General features: G+C 36.5%; 3 protein-coding genes and 1 long non-coding RNA gene across 4 annotated transcripts; 1 reads left to right on the top strand and 3 right to left on the bottom strand.

Moving 5' to 3' along the window:
• Window positions 1-1862: 1862 nt before the first annotated feature.
• LOC134676931 (uncharacterized) lies at window positions 1863-4251 on the bottom strand. Its single transcript, XR_010099967.1, has 2 exons — window positions 4138-4251; window positions 1863-2245 (listed from the first exon to the last, which is right to left on the bottom strand). It is a non-coding gene; the product is annotated as an uncharacterized LOC134676931 (long non-coding RNA).
• A 705-nt stretch (window positions 4252-4956) lies between these two features.
• LOC134677198 (gastrula zinc finger protein XlCGF26.1-like) lies at window positions 4957-9793 on the bottom strand. The gene has a single exon (XM_063535646.1). It carries the CDS (start codon window positions 9683-9685, stop codon window positions 8048-8050), a length of 1638 nt encoding a protein of 545 aa, XP_063391716.1. The 5' UTR covers window positions 9686-9793; the 3' UTR covers window positions 4957-8047.
• Window positions 9794-10128: 335 nt separating this feature from the next.
• LOC134676921 (gastrula zinc finger protein XlCGF57.1-like) lies at window positions 10129-11674 on the top strand. The gene has a single exon (XM_063535302.1). It carries the CDS (start codon window positions 10215-10217, stop codon window positions 11634-11636), a length of 1422 nt encoding a protein of 473 aa, XP_063391372.1. The 5' UTR covers window positions 10129-10214; the 3' UTR covers window positions 11637-11674.
• Window positions 11675-14665: 2991 nt separating this feature from the next.
• On the bottom strand, window positions 14666-18649 carry LOC134676920 (presequence protease, mitochondrial). The gene is made up of 2 exons (XM_063535301.1): window positions 18498-18649; window positions 14666-18221 (listed from the first exon to the last, which is right to left on the bottom strand). The coding sequence occupies exon 2, from the start codon at window positions 18185-18187 to the stop codon at window positions 15143-15145; it is 3045 nt and encodes a 1014-aa protein (XP_063391371.1). The 5' UTR covers window positions 18188-18221; window positions 18498-18649; the 3' UTR covers window positions 14666-15142.
• Between the last annotated feature and the right edge of the window lie 324 nt (window positions 18650-18973).

The raw sequence follows: 18973 nt of genomic DNA on the forward strand, positions 1-18973 counted from the left end.
CCATAATGGGCCTTTGGGGACCTACTGCGAAAACCGATATTTCGTTATTTGTCTCTCTATCGCTCTTACATATTCGACTGATAAAGAGCCAGATAAAAAAATATCGATTTTCAGTTTTCGCGGTAGGGCCTATGAAGCTAAAGATTTTAGAATTAGACCAAGATAAGTCTGGAATTTTTTTGATAGTACACGCAGTGCTAGTGTTATTTATACCTCATATTTCACAGAAGTTTGACAATTAAAATAACACTTGCACTGCGCGTGCCAACAGAATCGCTGCAGACTTATCTTGGTCAACTCTAGGCGCCGATATTTTAACAATTAAGTAATATTACCCACCATCATAGTTATAGTTGTAATACTTGTAATTATTTGATTGTATTATAATGAAATAAATTACTTTCTAAGCAAAGAGATTCGTAATTCTGTAAATATAAAAAACCGGGCAAGTGCGAGTCGGACTCGCGCACGAAGGGTTCCGAATGCAAAAAAAGAAACAAAAAAAAGCAAAACACAAACGGTCACCCATCCAAGTACTGACCACTCCCGACGTTGCTTAACTTTGGTCAAAAATCACGTTTGTTGAATGGGAGCCCCATTTAAATCTTTATTTTTTCTGTTTTTAGTATTTGTTGTTATAGCGGCAACAGAAATACATCATCTGTGAAAATTTCAACTGTCTAGCTATCACGGTTCGTGAGATACAGCCTGGTGACAGACGGACGGACGGACGGACAGCGAAGTCTTAGTAATAGGGTCCCGTTTTACCCTTTGGGTACGGAACCCTAAAAAACGTTACAGTATTTTTGCAATATGTACATGTACGTACCTATCTACCTACCGTACAGTCAGCAGCAGAAGTTGTTAAGCGGGCGAGGTGTTCAGAACATAGACCTGTAGGTTTCATATTTCAGTGGTTCAGAATAAGAGCGTGTCAAGGTAATTTTGGCGAAGGTAAGCGATCTTGACATGTCTTTTAATTGAAAAACACTTTTTAAAAATCAGTAACTATTATTTATGAAAGCAGAAGAATATAAATGATCGTATTAGATTCTTATTCGTTACATATTTGCCTTAACTTATTTTTAAAATGTGTTTTTCAAATAAAAGACACATCAAGATTGTTTACCTTATTTATAATGCTAAAAAAACCGGGCAAGTGCGAGTCGGACTCGCGCACGAAGGGTTCCGTACCATAAAGCAAAAAAAAAAACGGAAAAAATGCAAAAAGAAAACGGTCACCCATCCAAGTACTGACCACGCCAGACGTTGCTTACTTTGGTCAAAAATCACGTTTGCTGTATGGGAGCCCCACTTAAATCTTTATTTTATTCTGTTTTTAGTATTTGTTGTTATAGCGGCAACAGAAATACATCATCTGTGAAAATTTCAACTGTCTAGCTATCACGGTTCGTGAGATACAGCCTGGTGACAGACGGACGGACGGACAGCGAAGTCTTAGTAATAGGGTCCCGTTTTACCCTTTGGGTACGGAACCCTAAAAACGAACTTTAGGGCAGTGGCGTAGCTAGAGGATATGGCGCACGGTGGGCTGAAAATCGGCCTCCATAGAAATAGAAACCGAAGTCTTAAATTTGAACTTTTTTTTATTGGAATAGCTTTTGTTAGGTTTTATTATGTCCCAAAATTAATCTTAGCTAATTTGGTTGGAAAAATAATTAATTATAATTTTTTTTCAAAATCTTTGTATGGCGCGTATCAGAAAAAACGAGTTTTCTCCGAAAATAAAAAGTTAACCGTAATATCCTGACAGATGATTTTAAAACCAATTATTCTTGATTTTTCCACATAATTAGAATTTTCCTACGGGATGCACTTTTTTTTTTAAAAATCGATATATATTTTTTATTTTTATTATTTTATTTTTTTATTTTAATACGGTTATACTCGTTATTTTGACTACAAAAAATGAATTTGAGTTTGATCGAACCAATAACTTACGCGTAGTGAATTTTTGTTCTAAGCAAATGTATGGAGCGTACGAGTAAAACGGATTTTTTTCAAAAATTAAAGGTATACCGTAATATCCTTGCAGATGATTTAAGTACCAATTATTAATGATATTTTGACATAACGCGAACTTTTCTACCGTATGCACTTATTTAACAAAAAATAAAAAACTTATTTTTTCATGCTGAAATAACTTTTTCTCATTGTTTTAATCAAATAAATAATAAACATACAAGAGTTACAAGTAGAAAATTGAAAATAAAACCATTACATCCTTTACATTATTACCCTTGTATCCTCTTTATTACATTATCTTTGTACTTAATGAAACAATATTTAACAAATTTGTCATATTGACAACTGATGAGTCTAAAATTAATGATCGTTAATAAGGTCCGGTTACAATCATTAGTAGATACTACGAATTTACTTAATTAAATAAATATCAGTAACATTATCAATAATTGGTTTACATAAAAACAGAAATAAGTATATGTAATGCTATGCTAATTAAAAGTATTCTAATGCTAATATTGGAATCCTGAAAGTTTAGTTTTCCTGGTCGCTTACTTCCGAATCCGTGTCCATTTCAGAATCAGGGTACACATTTGAGGTATCTGTCACTTCTTCTTCTTGAGGTTCCAGAAAAATGAATAATTCTAAAGTTTCAGGGAAGAAAGCCTGTTTCTTTTTTCCACTTATTGTTGGCCTCATTGAAGAAAGGACAGGATCGGAAGACAAAAGTAACATATTAAAAACATCCCTGTTCGAATGCAATGTTATCTCACACGAAAAATCCGTTACAGTAACAGATTGCGTTGGTGGATAACAATCTAATTTAGCCTTCTGTACCTTATAATACGATGGGTATAAATTTGAAGCACCCTCTCTGATGGCTGTCTCTCGTAAAGTTATGTATTGCCATTTACTTAACTTCAAAGAAATCAGTAGACCTAATGCCTTCTCTGCTGTAAGTGACGCGGTAGAACCAGGCTTCTTGATGATTGCAGTGAATTTCTGGACTGCTTCTGGGTTCTTTAACATATATTTTATCAATGATGCAATTTCACCCCGACCATCTTCTTTTAAAAGCTTTACAGCTGAAAACACCACTTCGTCTGTGTTTTCAACGCTTAGATCGCTGCATCTGTTTTTTTTCTGCTTCGTTCCGAGGTCTTCGAATGGTTTACGTTTCAATCGCGTCATGGTTCCAGTTGATGATGTGCTTAGTGTATGAGGAATGAGATCACTGCTGGTTGATGCGTGGGCTAACTGAAGATCCAACTGAAGATAAAAGCAACTTGGCCAGTCAATATTTGCTTCTAACCAAGATCCATACATTGTTCTAAATTTTTCTGTGTTCCGTTGGCTTTTCTTCCATCTGTCAGTAGCAGCTCTTGTAAATCTTCGGCAAAATTCTTTCAAGGTGTCACGATCTTCTTCTGATAGGTTAAGGTTTGATTTAGTTAGCACTATTTCAAACAAAGCTTCGTGATTTAAACTAGATCCTTGAGATTTTAGGATAACAAACAAGTCCAAGTTCGTAATAAGACTGTCCATGGTTTATGGTCGTGTAAGTTAGCGGTTAAGAAGCTCAAGATGAACTAAAATATAAAATGTACCCCTTACCTATTTATTGCTAGTACTAATGAACACCACCATTCTACGAGTATATCATTGCTATTATAATTAGTTTTACGTCTAATTATAAGCATAATGATTAAAACCTTAATGATTAAACTGCATTCATAATATCTACTAACGATTGTAACCGGACCTCATTAATGATCATTAATTTTAGACTCATAAGTTGTCAATGTGTCATTTGTTAAATACTGTTTCATTAAGTACAAAGATAATGTAATAAAGAGGATACAATGGTAATAATGTAAAGGATGTAATGGTTTTATTTTCAATTTTCTACTTGTAACTCTTGTATGTTTATTATTTATTTGATTAAAACAATGAGAAAAAGCTATTTCAGCATGAAAAAATAAGTTTTTTATTTTTTATTAAATAAGTGCACACGGTAGAAAGGTTCGCGTTATGTCAAAATATCATCATTAATAATTGGTACTTAAATCATCTGCAAGGATATTACGGTATACCTTTAATTTTTGAAAAAAAATCCGTTTTACTCGTACGCTCCATACATTTGCTTAGAACAAAAATTCACTACGCGTAAGTTATTGGTTCGATCAAACTCAAATTCATTTTTTGTAGTCAAAATAACGAGTATAACCGTATTAAAATAAAAAATAAAATAATGAAAATAAAAAATATATATCGATTTTTAAAAAAAAAAGTGCACCCCGTAGGAAAATTCTAATTATGTGGAAAAATCAAGAATAATTGGTTTTAAAATCATCTGTCAGGATATTACGGTTAACTTTTTATTTTCGGAGAAAACTCGTTTTTTCTGATACGCGCCATACAAAGATTTTGAAAAAAAATTATAATTAATTATTTTTCCAACCAAATTAGCTAAGATTAATTTTGGGACATAATAAAACCTAACAAAAGCTATTCCAATAAAAAAAAGTTCAAATTTAAGACTTCGGTTTCTATTTCTATGGAGGCCGATTTTCAGCCCACCGTGTGGCGCCCGGGGCAGGCACCAAATTTGCCGGAGGGCCAGATCACCATCCGCATTTCACACTTCACAGTGGTGGTAAAACTGGTAAATACGACTGACGAAAGTATCCCTGCTGTGCCTTTGGCAAGGCGGAGAGGTAGTCTTTTGCCCATTTTGGCGCCCCCCGTTGGACGGCGCCCGGGGCACGTGCCCCCTCCAACCCCCCCCTAGTTACGCCACTGCTTTAGGGACCGGGAAAGCTATGATGGCGCCATCTGCTAAAAACTTCGACCGGCCAACCCCATTGTTTTAAAAGTTCGGGACACCTAGTGTAAATTTGATTCGCTAGCGTGACGTGTTGTACACGTTCGCGTTGCGTTGTGTCGGGGGTTCAAAATAAAAACGCTAAATTATATTACGAAATACATTTATTGACAACAAATAAAATCAAATTGTGCCTCTAAGCTTATAAATAATACATCGAGAATCAACCACCTCTCGCAGAAGTTTAACCTATTTTGTTCTCGCTATAATTTTTATTTGAATACTAGCTACACATCAGACAATATACAGGGTGTCCCAGAACTACCACGTCACAGCATTGACGTATCGTATAATATCTATAGTTCGTTTATTTTAGCATTAGAAAGAACTTGCAAGAAGGTAAGCGATCTTGACATGTCTTTTAATTGAAAAACGCTTTTTAAAAATCAAAAACTATTATGAAAGCAAAAGAATATAAATGATCGTATTAGATTCATAAATGTTACATATTTGCCGTAACCTATTTTTAAAATGTGTTTTTTAATTAAATGACACATCAAGATTGTTTACCTTATTTCTAATGCTAAAAAAACGTGCTATATCGTAACTGATCGTGACAGACGCGTTTTGTTAGAGAGCGAGTCTTCTGTACCTAGTACTATTATTTATTCTGTGGTTAGGTTCCTCTTGAGTTGACCTACCTCCGATGTCACTGTGACGTGGTAGTTTATACTACGTCAGTGGCGAACAACCGCACGCCCCGACTGAAGGTAAGCGGTTATCGGTGACTGATATGGACGCTTGCATAGCCAGGGCTATAACCGCGAAAATCGAAATTCGCAAAACTCGGGCATTTTTCTCTGTCACTCTCATTACGCCTTCATTGGAGTAAAGGAGAAAGATCCCCGCAATTTGCGAATTTCTGTTTTCGCGATAACCGCTCTGCATACAACACGCACTGCGGCACGTATTTTCAGAGTTTGAGAGTTGCCTTTCTTGGCGCTGTAAGCTCGCGACTTTTAGGGCTGATTTAGACGGCGCGCGAACTCGCATGCGAGTTTCATTACATTGCGGGTTTTGATCGGTCGGTTGAATAGGACGTAAGCAATCCGCAATGTAACTAAAATCTCATGCGTGTTCACGCGCCGTCTAAATGAGCCCTTAGGTCAGTAATTAAATTATTCTACAATTTGATAACCTTGCCTATCCCTATTTTAGCCAACCACCATATACAATATGTCACATGGCACGAATAAACATTTGTTATTAACAATAGTTATTACAATAAACTTCTTATTTACATAAGTGTTTACATCTAATAACGTATATGTTATAAAAGTGGAAATCTACAGAGATGTGAGAAGGTAAGTTACCTATAAAGTCACTGTGTTCATGTGTTGCGCAAACGTTAGGCTGCGTTTCCACCAGTGATAACCTACGCATCTTCTCATGTCTTGTTTGTAATTAACTGGTTTAGTTTGACGTAAATAAAATACATGTATTTTCTTTCTTTCCTTCCCGCATTCCTGGTGGAAATACAGCCGTAACTGCGGTGTGGATGCACGTATATTTCGACCAGAGATATGTACATAAACAGACTGTAAATCTATCCTAAAAACGACAAATCTCGCGAAATTGTATTAAAATTACACCTGTCAGCGTACCCATCGATTTTGAAAAGTACGATAAATATTGGTATTGTTCATTTAAAAGATAAGGGCCAATAAAGGGTGTCCTTTGCTTTTTTTGTGAAGGTTGACTGACAGTCGTTATTATACAATTGTCTCTGGATTACAGCTTGGCAAAAAGGAGTAGAAATTAAAAAGTGGCAACACTGCAGTGTCGTCCCGTTTTCTTATACAAATTTGTTTGAAAGGGACGACGCTACAGTGTTGCCACTTTTTAATTTCACTCTTTTTTGCCAAGCAGAGCGGCTACCGCGACAACCGAAATTCGTAAATTGCGGGGATCTTTCTCTTTTACTCTAATGAAGGCGTAATTAGAGAGACAGAGGAAAATCCCCGCAATTTGCGAACTTCGATTTTCTCGGTTATAGCCCTGTACTATGGATTATGGAATCATTCATTAACTTAAGAAATGGCATTTGTCTATGTAGAACAAAATTCAAATACTTAAATGGAGATTTGATTCTCCAATTTCTTCATACGCTTACTCTCCACTCCGTACACAAACCATCGCCCACACTGACAGCTCGTAAACCTTATTACAAAAGGCATAAGGTCCATTCATGGACAGTTAACGAGTGTTAATGTTTGTACTCTACACATTATATGAATTATATCAGATCTTACATAAATAAATAGACAATTCAAATTTTTAACATTTGCTGTTAACTACATAATGTGTACATACATTCATACAATCAAATTAGTATTCCCATAAATTATATTTGTGCTATGACACTAAACCAATACCATAATTAAATATTTTTCTCCTAATCCTAATTAACAACCACTAACAAAAATACAATACCGCTCGTAATAAAACTACATTAAGTGTAAAGGCGCGTGTACACTGAGTGCATATCGCCTCTGACAGTCAATATCAATAGAAGCATTAGTTTAGATTTAGGTAGGTGTCTCATTTGAAGTTTTATCATTGCGACCAAGTGTTTTTTCTTAACCCTTTCACCGCTAAAGATGTCAACTACGCACGGCTACAGCTCCATATCAACCGTCATACATTCGCGCCGCGCACGATCGTGGCGTTTAAAGGTTTAATACATCCTCTAAATCCACAGATTGATTGCTGGTCAGACAGCTTTAAGGTACAGACGGCGTGCATAGTTGTTTTCCATCGTATTTACTCGGAAACATTCGTATGTCACGCTACTTCATTCAACTTCAGTACTTTTTGTACCGAAACTGACTGAAATAGCAAGAGACGTTCGTACGGTTCCGTGAACATACGATAGGAAATAATTATGCACTACATCTGTACAGTCAAGGAATTTAAATTCCGACCCATTTCGTACTTTGTCACAGTGACAATCAATATGAAAGCCGCTAGAGACCTCATACGGTTGTCACTGTGACAAAGTACGAAATGGGTCGGAATTTAAATTCCTTGACTGTACCTAAAGCGAGTCTATAGCTATAGCTACACAAAGCCAAGTGACCATAACTAATGAGAAACAAAACCTAATAATAATGTAGCTGCTGAAATAAAAGTAACTTCTGAACATGAACATAATATCTCTAATACCCTTACCAACCGCTATTGATTCTGACTCTCAGTGGCTTCACTTTTAAAATTCATGGGCTCTATTTGCATCGGCTCCATTTGCATCGGTTCCATTTGCATCTGCTCCATCGGCATCTGGCCTTCAGCTTCCATGCCCTGCTTCGGTCGACCTGGTCTCCGAGATCTCAGCATTTCCCTCTTCCATTCTGCAGTTTCCATGGTTTCCGGAGTTATAACTACCTCACCCGTAGCGGGGTTTATAGGGTATAAACCTTCCGGAGTGTGCTTCTTTTTCGCCATGTCCATGCCGTGGCGACGTTTCATATGCTTGTTATAATTCGGCCAGTTTGTGAAGTCCCGTTGGCAGAATTCGCAAGAATATGGTTTAATACCGGTGTGCTGACGGACGTGTTGGTTTAAAATGGTTTTGAATCGGAAGCTCTTACCGCAGTATGAGCAGATGTAAGGAAGCTCATCTGTATGTACGATTTGGTGGGATTTAAGCTGCTTTGGTAACCGGAAACAACGGCCGCACTGGTCACAAGAGTGTGGCTTGTTGCCGTCATGGACACCAACATGGTTCCGTAGCTGGCCTAGCGTTTTAAAGCCAAACTTGCAGATTTTGCATTTGTACGGTCTTGTATCATCATGCAGGAGCATATGTCCGGCTAAATTCTGCTTGTTAAAGAAGCATTTCCCGCATTTCTCACAGGTATGATCCCTTTTCCTATCCGTATGTGTCAGGAGATGAGACGTCAAGCTCCCTTTGCTTTTAAACTCCTTTTTACACAAGACACAAGTGCGGTCATCGCTGACCAGCTCTGGTGGGACAATTCGAGGAGCTCTCTTCTCCCTATAAAAAATGCTGGTATGTTCGTTTAACTCTTCTAAGTTAGGGAAACAAGTATTGCAGCCTTTGCAAATGTACTCTGAAGTTCTGTGTTCATTTTTATGATTACTCATTTGATTCTGCTTGGTGAAAGTCTTGTGGCACACGTAGCAGGACAATTTCAGGTTCCGTCTATGCCTTTTAACGTGAACTAAGAAACTATCCAGCTTTTGTTTCTTAAGGTTACAATCGCCGCACTTAAAAGCATTGCAGCAGTGGTGGTACTGCATAGAATGTGTCTTCAGCTCCTCAGCAGACTTGTACTGGGTTTCACAGTAGGAACAAGTCCAGGAATAATCCTTCCAAGTCAGTTTAAGTTGAGAGAGAGGTAAGGAATCCAAGCTTCTACATTTCGTAGTTTTCTTCTTCTTTTTCGGTTCGCCTTGATGCGCAGAGAGCGCGACCGACTCCGATTCAAGTATTTCAAGCTTCACTTTAATGCTATTCGCTATAGTTTCCGCCTGCTCTTCCAAAAAAGCCTCCTCTCTGTCTGAATCGTCAGACAGTTCTTCTTTCTTTACATTGCGCACTAATATGGTGTTCAACATCTCCTGAGCGTGTTCCACGTTCAAAATGAACTCGAAAGCTCTGTCTAAAGAGCTGACGCACACGAAACAAACCGTTTTAGGCAGCACTTCATCAGTAAACAATCCTAATGTCCTTGCGTTAAGCCTTTTCAGCTTCTTCACGATTTCAATCCACTTGTCAGCCTCAGATTGCAAGTCGATGAGTTTGTCTAGTGGTTTTAACTCGGCGCATAGTCGGCAATGAGCGTTTTCCATAGTCTTTAAGGTTTAATGCGTAAATTAGGCGAAATTAATAAATTATTTTTGTTTCTTGGACGACATTTGACGTTTACTTTTCTTTTTGATCATGACATTCATGACCTATTTGTTGTTATATAGCATACTAACGATTTAGTTAATCGATTACCTACCTAGAAAAAATCGATAGAATATTTTCAAATTAATATCATTTCACTTGTCTTACTCAGTTATGTTCATACATTCCTAATATCCCTATTAACAGCTATACTCTAATAAGTTGTTTTTTGTAAATGTCTTTATTTTCATTTTTTGGCCATTTATTTGAAAAGTAGTCGAGTAAAAATCGAGCGGAACCAATGAATCGATGATAAAATAGCTGTCAAAAAATGGCTAAAGCCCCTTACTTTCATGTAATAATAAAAAAAAAGTGTTAAAACCAAACAAAGTCGGAAATGTCGGAATTACTTTAATATGGAATATGGATTTTATTTATTAAACTCCAACGTAAGTTAATCATTACCAAGCGGATATTTGATGGAACAAAATGAACGATTCAGACAAATCCCATTGCCGCCTTTGTGCCGAAATAAAACCGATAGAAAAGCTTATCCACTTGGAATCGGACATTGTCAGGCGTCTTGACATTGTTAAGAAACTAACCCGAGTCAACGCAAATTCAACGATTGTGTTTGAAAGGGACGTTCTTCCGAAAACTGTGTGTATAATCTGTATCAATTCTCTAGATAAAGCCTTTGAATTTGTTGAAAAAGTTGAACATGCACAACAGGTACTTATCAATACCTATAAAAATGTGAAAAAGGAAGAATTTATAACGGATGATGACTATACAGAGCTTCTGACTCCAGAAACAATTATTAAGGAGGAACCTGCGGTCCTTGTGGATAATTCAGCAAAAGTTTCTAAGAAACCGGTTAAGAAGCGCGTACAGAAACCTCAACTTACATGGAAAGATTACAAATGGACCTGTGCAAAGTGTGGAAGCGAATTTACAACCATAGAAGAGTTTAAAACACACTCGATGACGTACCACGAATGCTGCAATGCATTTAAATGCACAGATTGCAACACCAACATTCTCCGATTAGATAAATTCATACTCCATGTGAAGCGGCATAGGAAGCATCTGAAACTATCATGCTATATTTGCAATACGAAATTTTCGTCCGGTAATAAAGTTACCTTACACAAAAAAGTCCACTCGATATTGGAAAATGTATGCTCAGGTTGCAACTCCGAATTCCAAAATGTGGATGACTTAAATCAACATATAAAGTTGTACTACAAAAACCGAGCAGGCAGCACTATAGCAGTCATGGACACATCAGACGGCCTGACATGTGTGATATGTAAAAAGACTTTTAAAAACAAAGGCAGCTTAAATGGTCATTTACTCGTCCACACACAGAAAAGCCCAAAGAAAAGAGCGCACATATGTGACCGCTGCGGTAAAGGGTTTTATAACAAAAGTGACTTAGCAGCCCACGTAGCATCGCACGAAGAAGCCCGTCCATTTCAGTGTGAAATCTGTAAAGCAGACTTTAAAACAGTGATCCGTTTAAAAGCTCATATCAAACTCCATAATGATTTTAAACCATACTCCTGTATTCAATGCTTTCGTCGTTTTCGACTCAGGAAACAACTAAAATCCCATGAAATTATACATACAGATTCCTTACCATTTGTGTGTCCGTATTGCAGCAAAGCATTCCGTTTTAAAAGTATTCTAGATTTGCATTTACGGCAGCATACTGGTGTAAAGCCGTACTGCTGTGAATTGTGTCAAAGGAATTTCACAAATTGGTCAAATTACAATAAGCATATGAAAAGGAGACATGGAACTAGCATGGCCAAAAGAAAACCTAATATAATAGTAGAAAATACCCCAGTCACTGGTATGGATTATGCAGCTTTGCCAGAAAAAACATTACATGTAATGAATACCTGAATGAAGTGTTGATAGGGACTACTTATTTTTAAATAAAAGTGTCCTAAAAATGTAAAACATTCCAAAAGTACAAAAAATTATGATATTTTACACAAATGTTATGGTTTTTATTTACAAGCCATTAAAGCTAAGCACCTTGGGGATATTCTTTCATTTACAATTCTTTTAAACTGACAATTTTTCAGTCCCTTTTCCTTTAAATAAACTATTCTATCATACAAAATAAAGTTCTCGATCACTGGCTGCAAACAATTTTGGAGTAAAATAAAAATGGCCGCCTTCTTTTGAACCATAGTGCTTGAATATTCCCGCCAAATCGATCTTAATTCGTGTAAATCGATACTTAAGTCTGCTTCCGGACAATCGACTTTATCCTTAAGCATATTAGGTCCACTATTGTGTGACAAACTGAATCCAGTGCAGGCATCTTGTATGTAAGTCTCGAAGTTTCTGTCCATGGACTTTGTTTTAACAGCTTTTCTTTTGTTTCTTTTTAATTTGCAATTATCTGAAAATGAACCATAGTATTATTTTAAGATCTAGTAACGTTCTGGTCCTTCGAACCGGATAAATTAACTAAGAAAAGTACTTCCTAATATTTTAACTTACGTTTGTTTGCATAAAATTGTAACACTCCTCTTGCCAGCAAATTAAACACCGAATCTTCTAAATCATCCTCAACTAAGCAGGGTGGCTGCGCTCCCAGTCTCAAAAATGGCACTCCCATAAACTCAAAACAAGTCTCCTTCTCAAAAACTTCCTTAAGGCATTGACTTAAAGGGAAGTTCTTAAATATTCCCTTTTCCTGTTCCATTTTATGATAGCAACATGGCATTATGACCATAGCCTTTGCCTTTTCCATTTTTAAAAATAAATCCAAGGCCACAACTGTCAAATCGGCACAAGCATGGAGGCCAGCTATGCAAAAACCGTTAAAATTCAAAAACTTATCTGTCAAATACTCTTCTATTTGCGAGTTGGAATTTTCGTTTATGGTATGTTTTATGTATTTTACGTTTTCTGTGGAGTTGGCATGGTATTTGCTTTGTCTTTTTTTTGCTCCAACGTAATGAGAGGAGTTACATTCAAGTCCTAATACTTTAAGATGTGATGTTTCGAAGATTACCTGGTCTAAATAACCCTAGAACAGAAAAAATATATTTTTAAATATTAGAAACAAGTAAAAGCCCTCTGACCTTTAATGAATTATTTCTTTGCAATAAGGTTTACGAATTATCAGTTAATCCTTTGACCGCCAAACCGTCGACTGACGCGTTCCGACAAAGTTCAAGATGACGCGCCGCACACAATAGGCGTAGCGTTCAAAGAGTTGACTGTATGAAACAGAAGAACTAACTATGCATATTGAAGTGGCCTCACCAATCCAGATCCGAAATCCACAACCACATCGCATCCATTTTCTTCGCAAACATCTTTCACCTCTTTCGCCAAATATACTATTTCATGTCTCTTCTTCGGACTTACTGGCACTTGAACTGAATTCTCCAAACCGTTTATCTCTTCGAACACTTTATGAATTGCTTCCAAACGTTCCAATTTCAAAAAGAAACCTTCAAGAATATCAAATGCGGGTAGTTTGAAGATTTTTTCTAAAACGTCCATGTTTTCCAAGTTGTCTACTTCTATTTTTTCCAAAACGTTTTGTACGAGTATGTCGGTGTTTGGGAAATTGTATAAATACTGATATTCTTTTAAGAACGCGATGCATTCGTCGAAGAAGTCTTTTGGGTTTTGGAATGCTTTTGGTAACGCCATAGCTCTGGAAAAAGTGCAACAAAGCTGAAAAATCGGGGTTAATACCTATATGTAAGTAAAGCATTAATGCTTATTGAAAACTGATCTAACAGTTAACTGTTAGATCAGTTTTCAATAAGTACTAAATTACTGATTAAGTACCTAAAAAGGACAACGTAGCGAATAAAGAATGCAAAAGAAAGTTCTGTCAGTACAGGGCTCGGTGTCAGGGTTTCATAACTTTTTTTCTCTAAAGAAATTATTAATCGTCACTGTTACCGAAGTTGAACACAATTCGTTCAGTAACGGTCAGAATGTTCATTCATTCATTCTTCATCTCGTTTCATGGCCAAGCTTTAGTGTAGTTGAATTATCGAGAAGATGGAATTGCATTTGTAGTGGTTGTACCGTTTGCAACAAAAGGAGAATAATTTTCTCTTAACTTAATAAAATGACATACCCAAGAAGTGGAATAAGTAGTAGTCCTCTGTTTTTTATTATTCGTAGTCGTACGGGCGGACACAATAATTAATTGAGAATACAATCAAATCAGAGTTAAAAATATACGCACAACGTAAATAATATTGACAATTTCACACTGACATTATTTTTGTTTTTAGTTCTTCGATATATATATAACAACCTCTTTGTATGCTGATAGTACAAGAAAATAGAAAATTCAAATATAGAATGCCTGTAAACAAACAATACTACTACATATGCAATTCCACGCTCTCGATGATTCAACTATGCAATGTTCTATACTTGGTGAAGTAGATCTTGTCAGTAGAAAAAGGCGGGAAATTTGAAAAATGTAGGCGCGAAGGGATATATGTCTCATAGAAAATTTGAATTTCGCGCCTTTTTCTACTGACAAGGTTTCTATCTATAGATGGTCAAACAAAACTTGTCAGTAGAAAAAGGCGCGAAATTCAAATTTTCTATGGGATTATCTCCTTTTACGCCTACTATTTTCAAATTTGCCGCCTTTTTCTACTGACAAGATCTGCTTGACCCAGTATATGCGATACGCCATGACACTCGTGACGTCACGATAATAAGCAGTCGGGATAGTTTCCAAAATTGCAAAATCCAACGTGGAAAATTTTCTCATATTATTGTATAGGAAACGAAATATTGATACATTTATAATGAAAGTTTCCCTTGTTTTCTGTGAAAATTTCCTCATATTTCCTAGAACTTTTCTATCGTTTGGGAAACTTTCCGCAACTTGCAGATCTGGAACGTTAAAAAGAAAAAAATAAAACAGTTAATCAGAAGAATACATTTATTTACAACAGTATTTAAGGTGGTTCTTCCTTCCATCCCTAGACATCCACCTTAACTCCACAAATACTCTGTAATAAATAACAACTACAATACATTATGTATTTTAGAGAGAAAAATATTTTATAGAACAACAATGAATAAATTGAACCACATACACTTTTAAAATAAAATACGTATCTTTTTACTTCCTGATGATGGCTTAGATAGAAACCAGTTCTTAATTATTCAATAAAGATAATCTCCAATCCTATAAGCATAATACATGGAAGCATTAAGCTCTGTTTAGCAGACGTTTCATATCTTTTCTACTCCTATTTCACACATTCTCAACTAAGACACTTCAAGTCTTATATAATATACTTCTCAGACATCGACATGGCTTTGAAATACCTATATTATCACAAATACATATAAAAATCCCTCTACAACTGAAACGGAATTCAGAATTCTTCTATTTTATTTTACTGCTGAGGTCCACTAAGTTGCTCCCAAGTTTCACCTTGCTTATTTATCTGTTGTCCTGCACTTTCACCGATAACGCACTTTCCAGCCCATTTATCAGGGGTCAAGTATTTCTGACACACCTCGATCAAATCCTCAGCGTTAACCGCCAACACCCGCTCCCTTTGCGTCTTCCAAATGTCATACGACAATCCAAAGAGGAACAGGTCGATTCCCCTCATGTATTCAGCAACGGGTTGGTCCATTTGCTGGAGAATGGACAGTTTGGATTCAAATAAATTCTGATCGTCGACTAGGGAAGAATTTTTGGCCATCCAATCTGCTGTTTCGTCAAAAACGTCAAACGTAGTCCGGGAGTTAGGGTCTCTATAGGAGTAATAGCTGAAGATTCCGTCTAAGGATAGAGCAGCGCCTCCCCCATATGCGCCGTTTTGTTCTCTAACTATGGGATGTAGGTATTTTGAGGTCAAGAATTTGGATAGCACACGTAATTTGGGATAGTCTGGGTGAGTGTATCCTACAGTTGGGATGACTTTTGAGCAGAAATTGACTGGGATATTCATGAGGACTTGTATCCCGCGTTGCGTTTCTGGCATTTTCTCTGAATCAATCCAGTTAATTCGATTTAGCTCTTTGGAGTCTTTGCACAGTTCTGTGCAGAATTTTTCAACAGCTGGGAGGACATTTGTGTTTGTGTTGCAATAATGGAAAGCTGCCCTGAGATTGTTCCCATTTAACACTTTTGACGCGATGTCATCCATTATATTTCCTACGTCGCCAATTTTGTATTTCTTCTGAACCTCTTGCATGTTAATAACATGTTGTATGCCCTGAAGTTGCTCCTTGCATTGGTCTACAGATGACACCAGCGATTTTGCCATCTGCATGGCGTACACATGTCCACTGTCAATGATTCCACTAGTCAAAGAAGAGCAGTAGTTTGTCAAGAGCATGCCAAGCCTCTCTTTGTTCTGGAAGTTTGGTTTAGAGAAAATTTCATTCCATATATCCAGCATTTTTGGTAGATTTTCATCAAGACAATGACTAGATATGAGTGTGCCTTGTTCGTATTGATCTGGTTGGTCAATATGCTCCGTAATATGACAGTTGACAGTCAACCCTGATGTAGACTTGCTGATAAATTGATCAAATTCTCTGTAGTTGTAAGATTTTGTGTCAAACTTATCCAGAATATAGTTGAAGAAAGGCAGCATTTCCAACTCTTTCTTGTCAAGGCTCTCAGTTCCAAGTACACCTTTGAAATAGGTGACTCCATTGGTATTTGCCTCTAATAGTTGCAAAGGAACTGTGCCAGACATGGTGTGTTTGATATGTGGAGCAGTTTTGGTCACTGTGATTTCTTCAAGCTTCAAACATGGCAGGACATCTAAATTCTGCTCTTTCTTTTGAGCTCTTGAAAGAGCTATGCCATCTTCAAATATAGATTGCTTATCTTCATCTGTGAGAGCTGCTGTTTTGGACTTTAGCAGTTTAATTTCAGCTTCATTAAACACATCATCAAATTTAGGATCGGGTTGCATGGTCATTACTAGTTTATGGTTGTTTTGAAGGAAATATTTCTCAATAGTGTCTTGTATATAACTTGGCTTTGTCAAGTTTTGCTTAAGTTTTTTAAGCAAGTCATTCATTTTGAGGGCTTCTAGGACGGACCCATTGTGGTTCCACATGGGCATCAAATTGAAAAGGAGATTGAGTCCAAATTTAGGAGATTGGTGCTTAATGGACAGCTCAAAACCGTGAAGTACACTCTCAATGTGATCCTTTTCAAAACCCTTTTCATGTATTTCTTGAATGGTCTTATTAACAATATCTTCGATCTTTCCAAAGTTTGAAGTTTCAACATCTCTCAATCCAACTACAAATAAGGTGTCTCTTATTTGGTTATCATAACCTGTAAGACCATTGTAACCTCCAGAAATATTCTTCTCAATGAGGCTTTTGTAAAAAGCAGAGTTGGGTCCAATTATCATCAGTTCAGCTAAGGCAGTTAGCATAAAAGTATCAAATATGTTGGTAATATCTGACATAGCAAAGCCTATAGCAATTTGGTTTTGTTTTTCAATAGGGCCCCCATATTGATCAACTCGGCAACTTATGTTAGCATGTTTAGGCTGTTTCCATCTTTCTTGTGGCGGAACTAATGTGTTTGATGGATTTAAATATTCATAGTTGTTCAAATATGTCTCATTTAGCATTTTCAAGTTAGATTCTAGAGGAAAGTTGCCATAGGAATATATTTTGGCATTGCTTGGGTGGTAATGTGTAGCGTGGAATTTCTTTAAATGCTGATGAGTTAACTCTGGAATGCACAGCGGGTCTCCTCCGGATACATATCCATATGTACCTTGTGGAAGAATTGTGTTGATAAACTTCTGACCAAATAGTGAATTAGTCTCGGAGAAAGCGCCCTTCATCTCATTATAGACAACTCCTTTAAAGTTTAAGCTAGAGCTTTTATCTTCCAAGTTACTGTGCTCTAATCGCCAACCTTCTTGCAAAAAATCTAACCTTAGCAAATTAGGTTTAAAAACTGCATCTAAGTACACTTTTTGGAGATTCCTATAGTCAACCTCATTCTGTGATGAGAATGGATAAAACGTATAATCTGGCCCGGTTAAAGCGTTCATGAATGTAGCCAAGGATCTGTTCAACATTTTGAAAAATGGGTCTCTGACTGGATACTTCTCTGACCCGCACAAAACTGTGTGCTCTAAAATGTGTGGAGTACCCATAGAGTCTAGAGGAGTAGTTCGGAAACCGACTGAAAACACATTATTAGCATCATCTCTTTCTAAATGCAAATATTCCGTTTTAGTTTTCTCGTGAGTGAGCAAGTATGCTGTCATGTTGTATTCAGGAATAGGTTCAACATTTTTGCACATAAATCCATGGAGAACTTTTCCTGGCAACACTTTTCCGTGGAAATTTTCTTTATTCTTCAATATACTTGCGCTGTAGTTCTTTGCCGACGTGAGGCGAGTTTGAATGCCTTTCCAACCGCAATTATGGAGTCTGGAGTACATTTTCGAGTTTTATACGCTTCGGGGCTCACTTCTCCTGCAAATACACACAGCACTGACTGGTTTTAGTGATTTCGATAACGCGAAATGGTTATTCTATATCATGAAATTGTGAAGACAAGAAGTTTTTGTAAAAGCCTCTGCTAATGCAAAATACATTACAGAAATATAATATGTGGTAAGGAACAATCGTATAAATCGAATGAACTCCTATTCTAGTTCAGAATAGCATAAAATAATTGGAAAATACATGGAAAAAAATATTTATATCGGCGAAAACAAATGAATAATGATGCAACATTGTTATACTTACATGAAAGTATTAAAGATGTAGAAAGTATTATCTGCAGTTTCCTGAGACGTATTAGTTAGTTTCCTAATGGAATATCAATTTTACGACATTTTTGGTTAATATTAAGTCTAAATTCTTAACCTTTTACGGCCTATCGGCACGAGCACTTCTGATGACAGCTCTTTTTGAAGTTGCCTGGATGCAAAATTTACGTAAAAACTAATCATCAAATATCTTCAAGTAAAGCTGGCTATCTTTATTACCTTAAGTTTCTATGCACTATACTCATATAATCAAATATTTAGACGGATAAAAAACGGTGTAACTGTAAATATATTCAAAAGAATTATTTAAGTAAATTTCTATTTTAGTAAAATTCCCTAATTTTAAGCACAAATATGGCAACACGCTAGTCCAGTTACGTTTAGATACTGCACAAATGAAATAACATGAAAAATTGAGGATACCTATGACTTTGTATTGTATTATATCGATAG

Source organism: Cydia fagiglandana, chromosome 25, assembly GCF_963556715.1.
Source record: "Cydia fagiglandana chromosome 25, ilCydFagi1.1, whole genome shotgun sequence".
In the NCBI taxonomy this organism is placed as follows: Eukaryota; Metazoa; Arthropoda; class Insecta; order Lepidoptera; family Tortricidae; genus Cydia; species Cydia fagiglandana.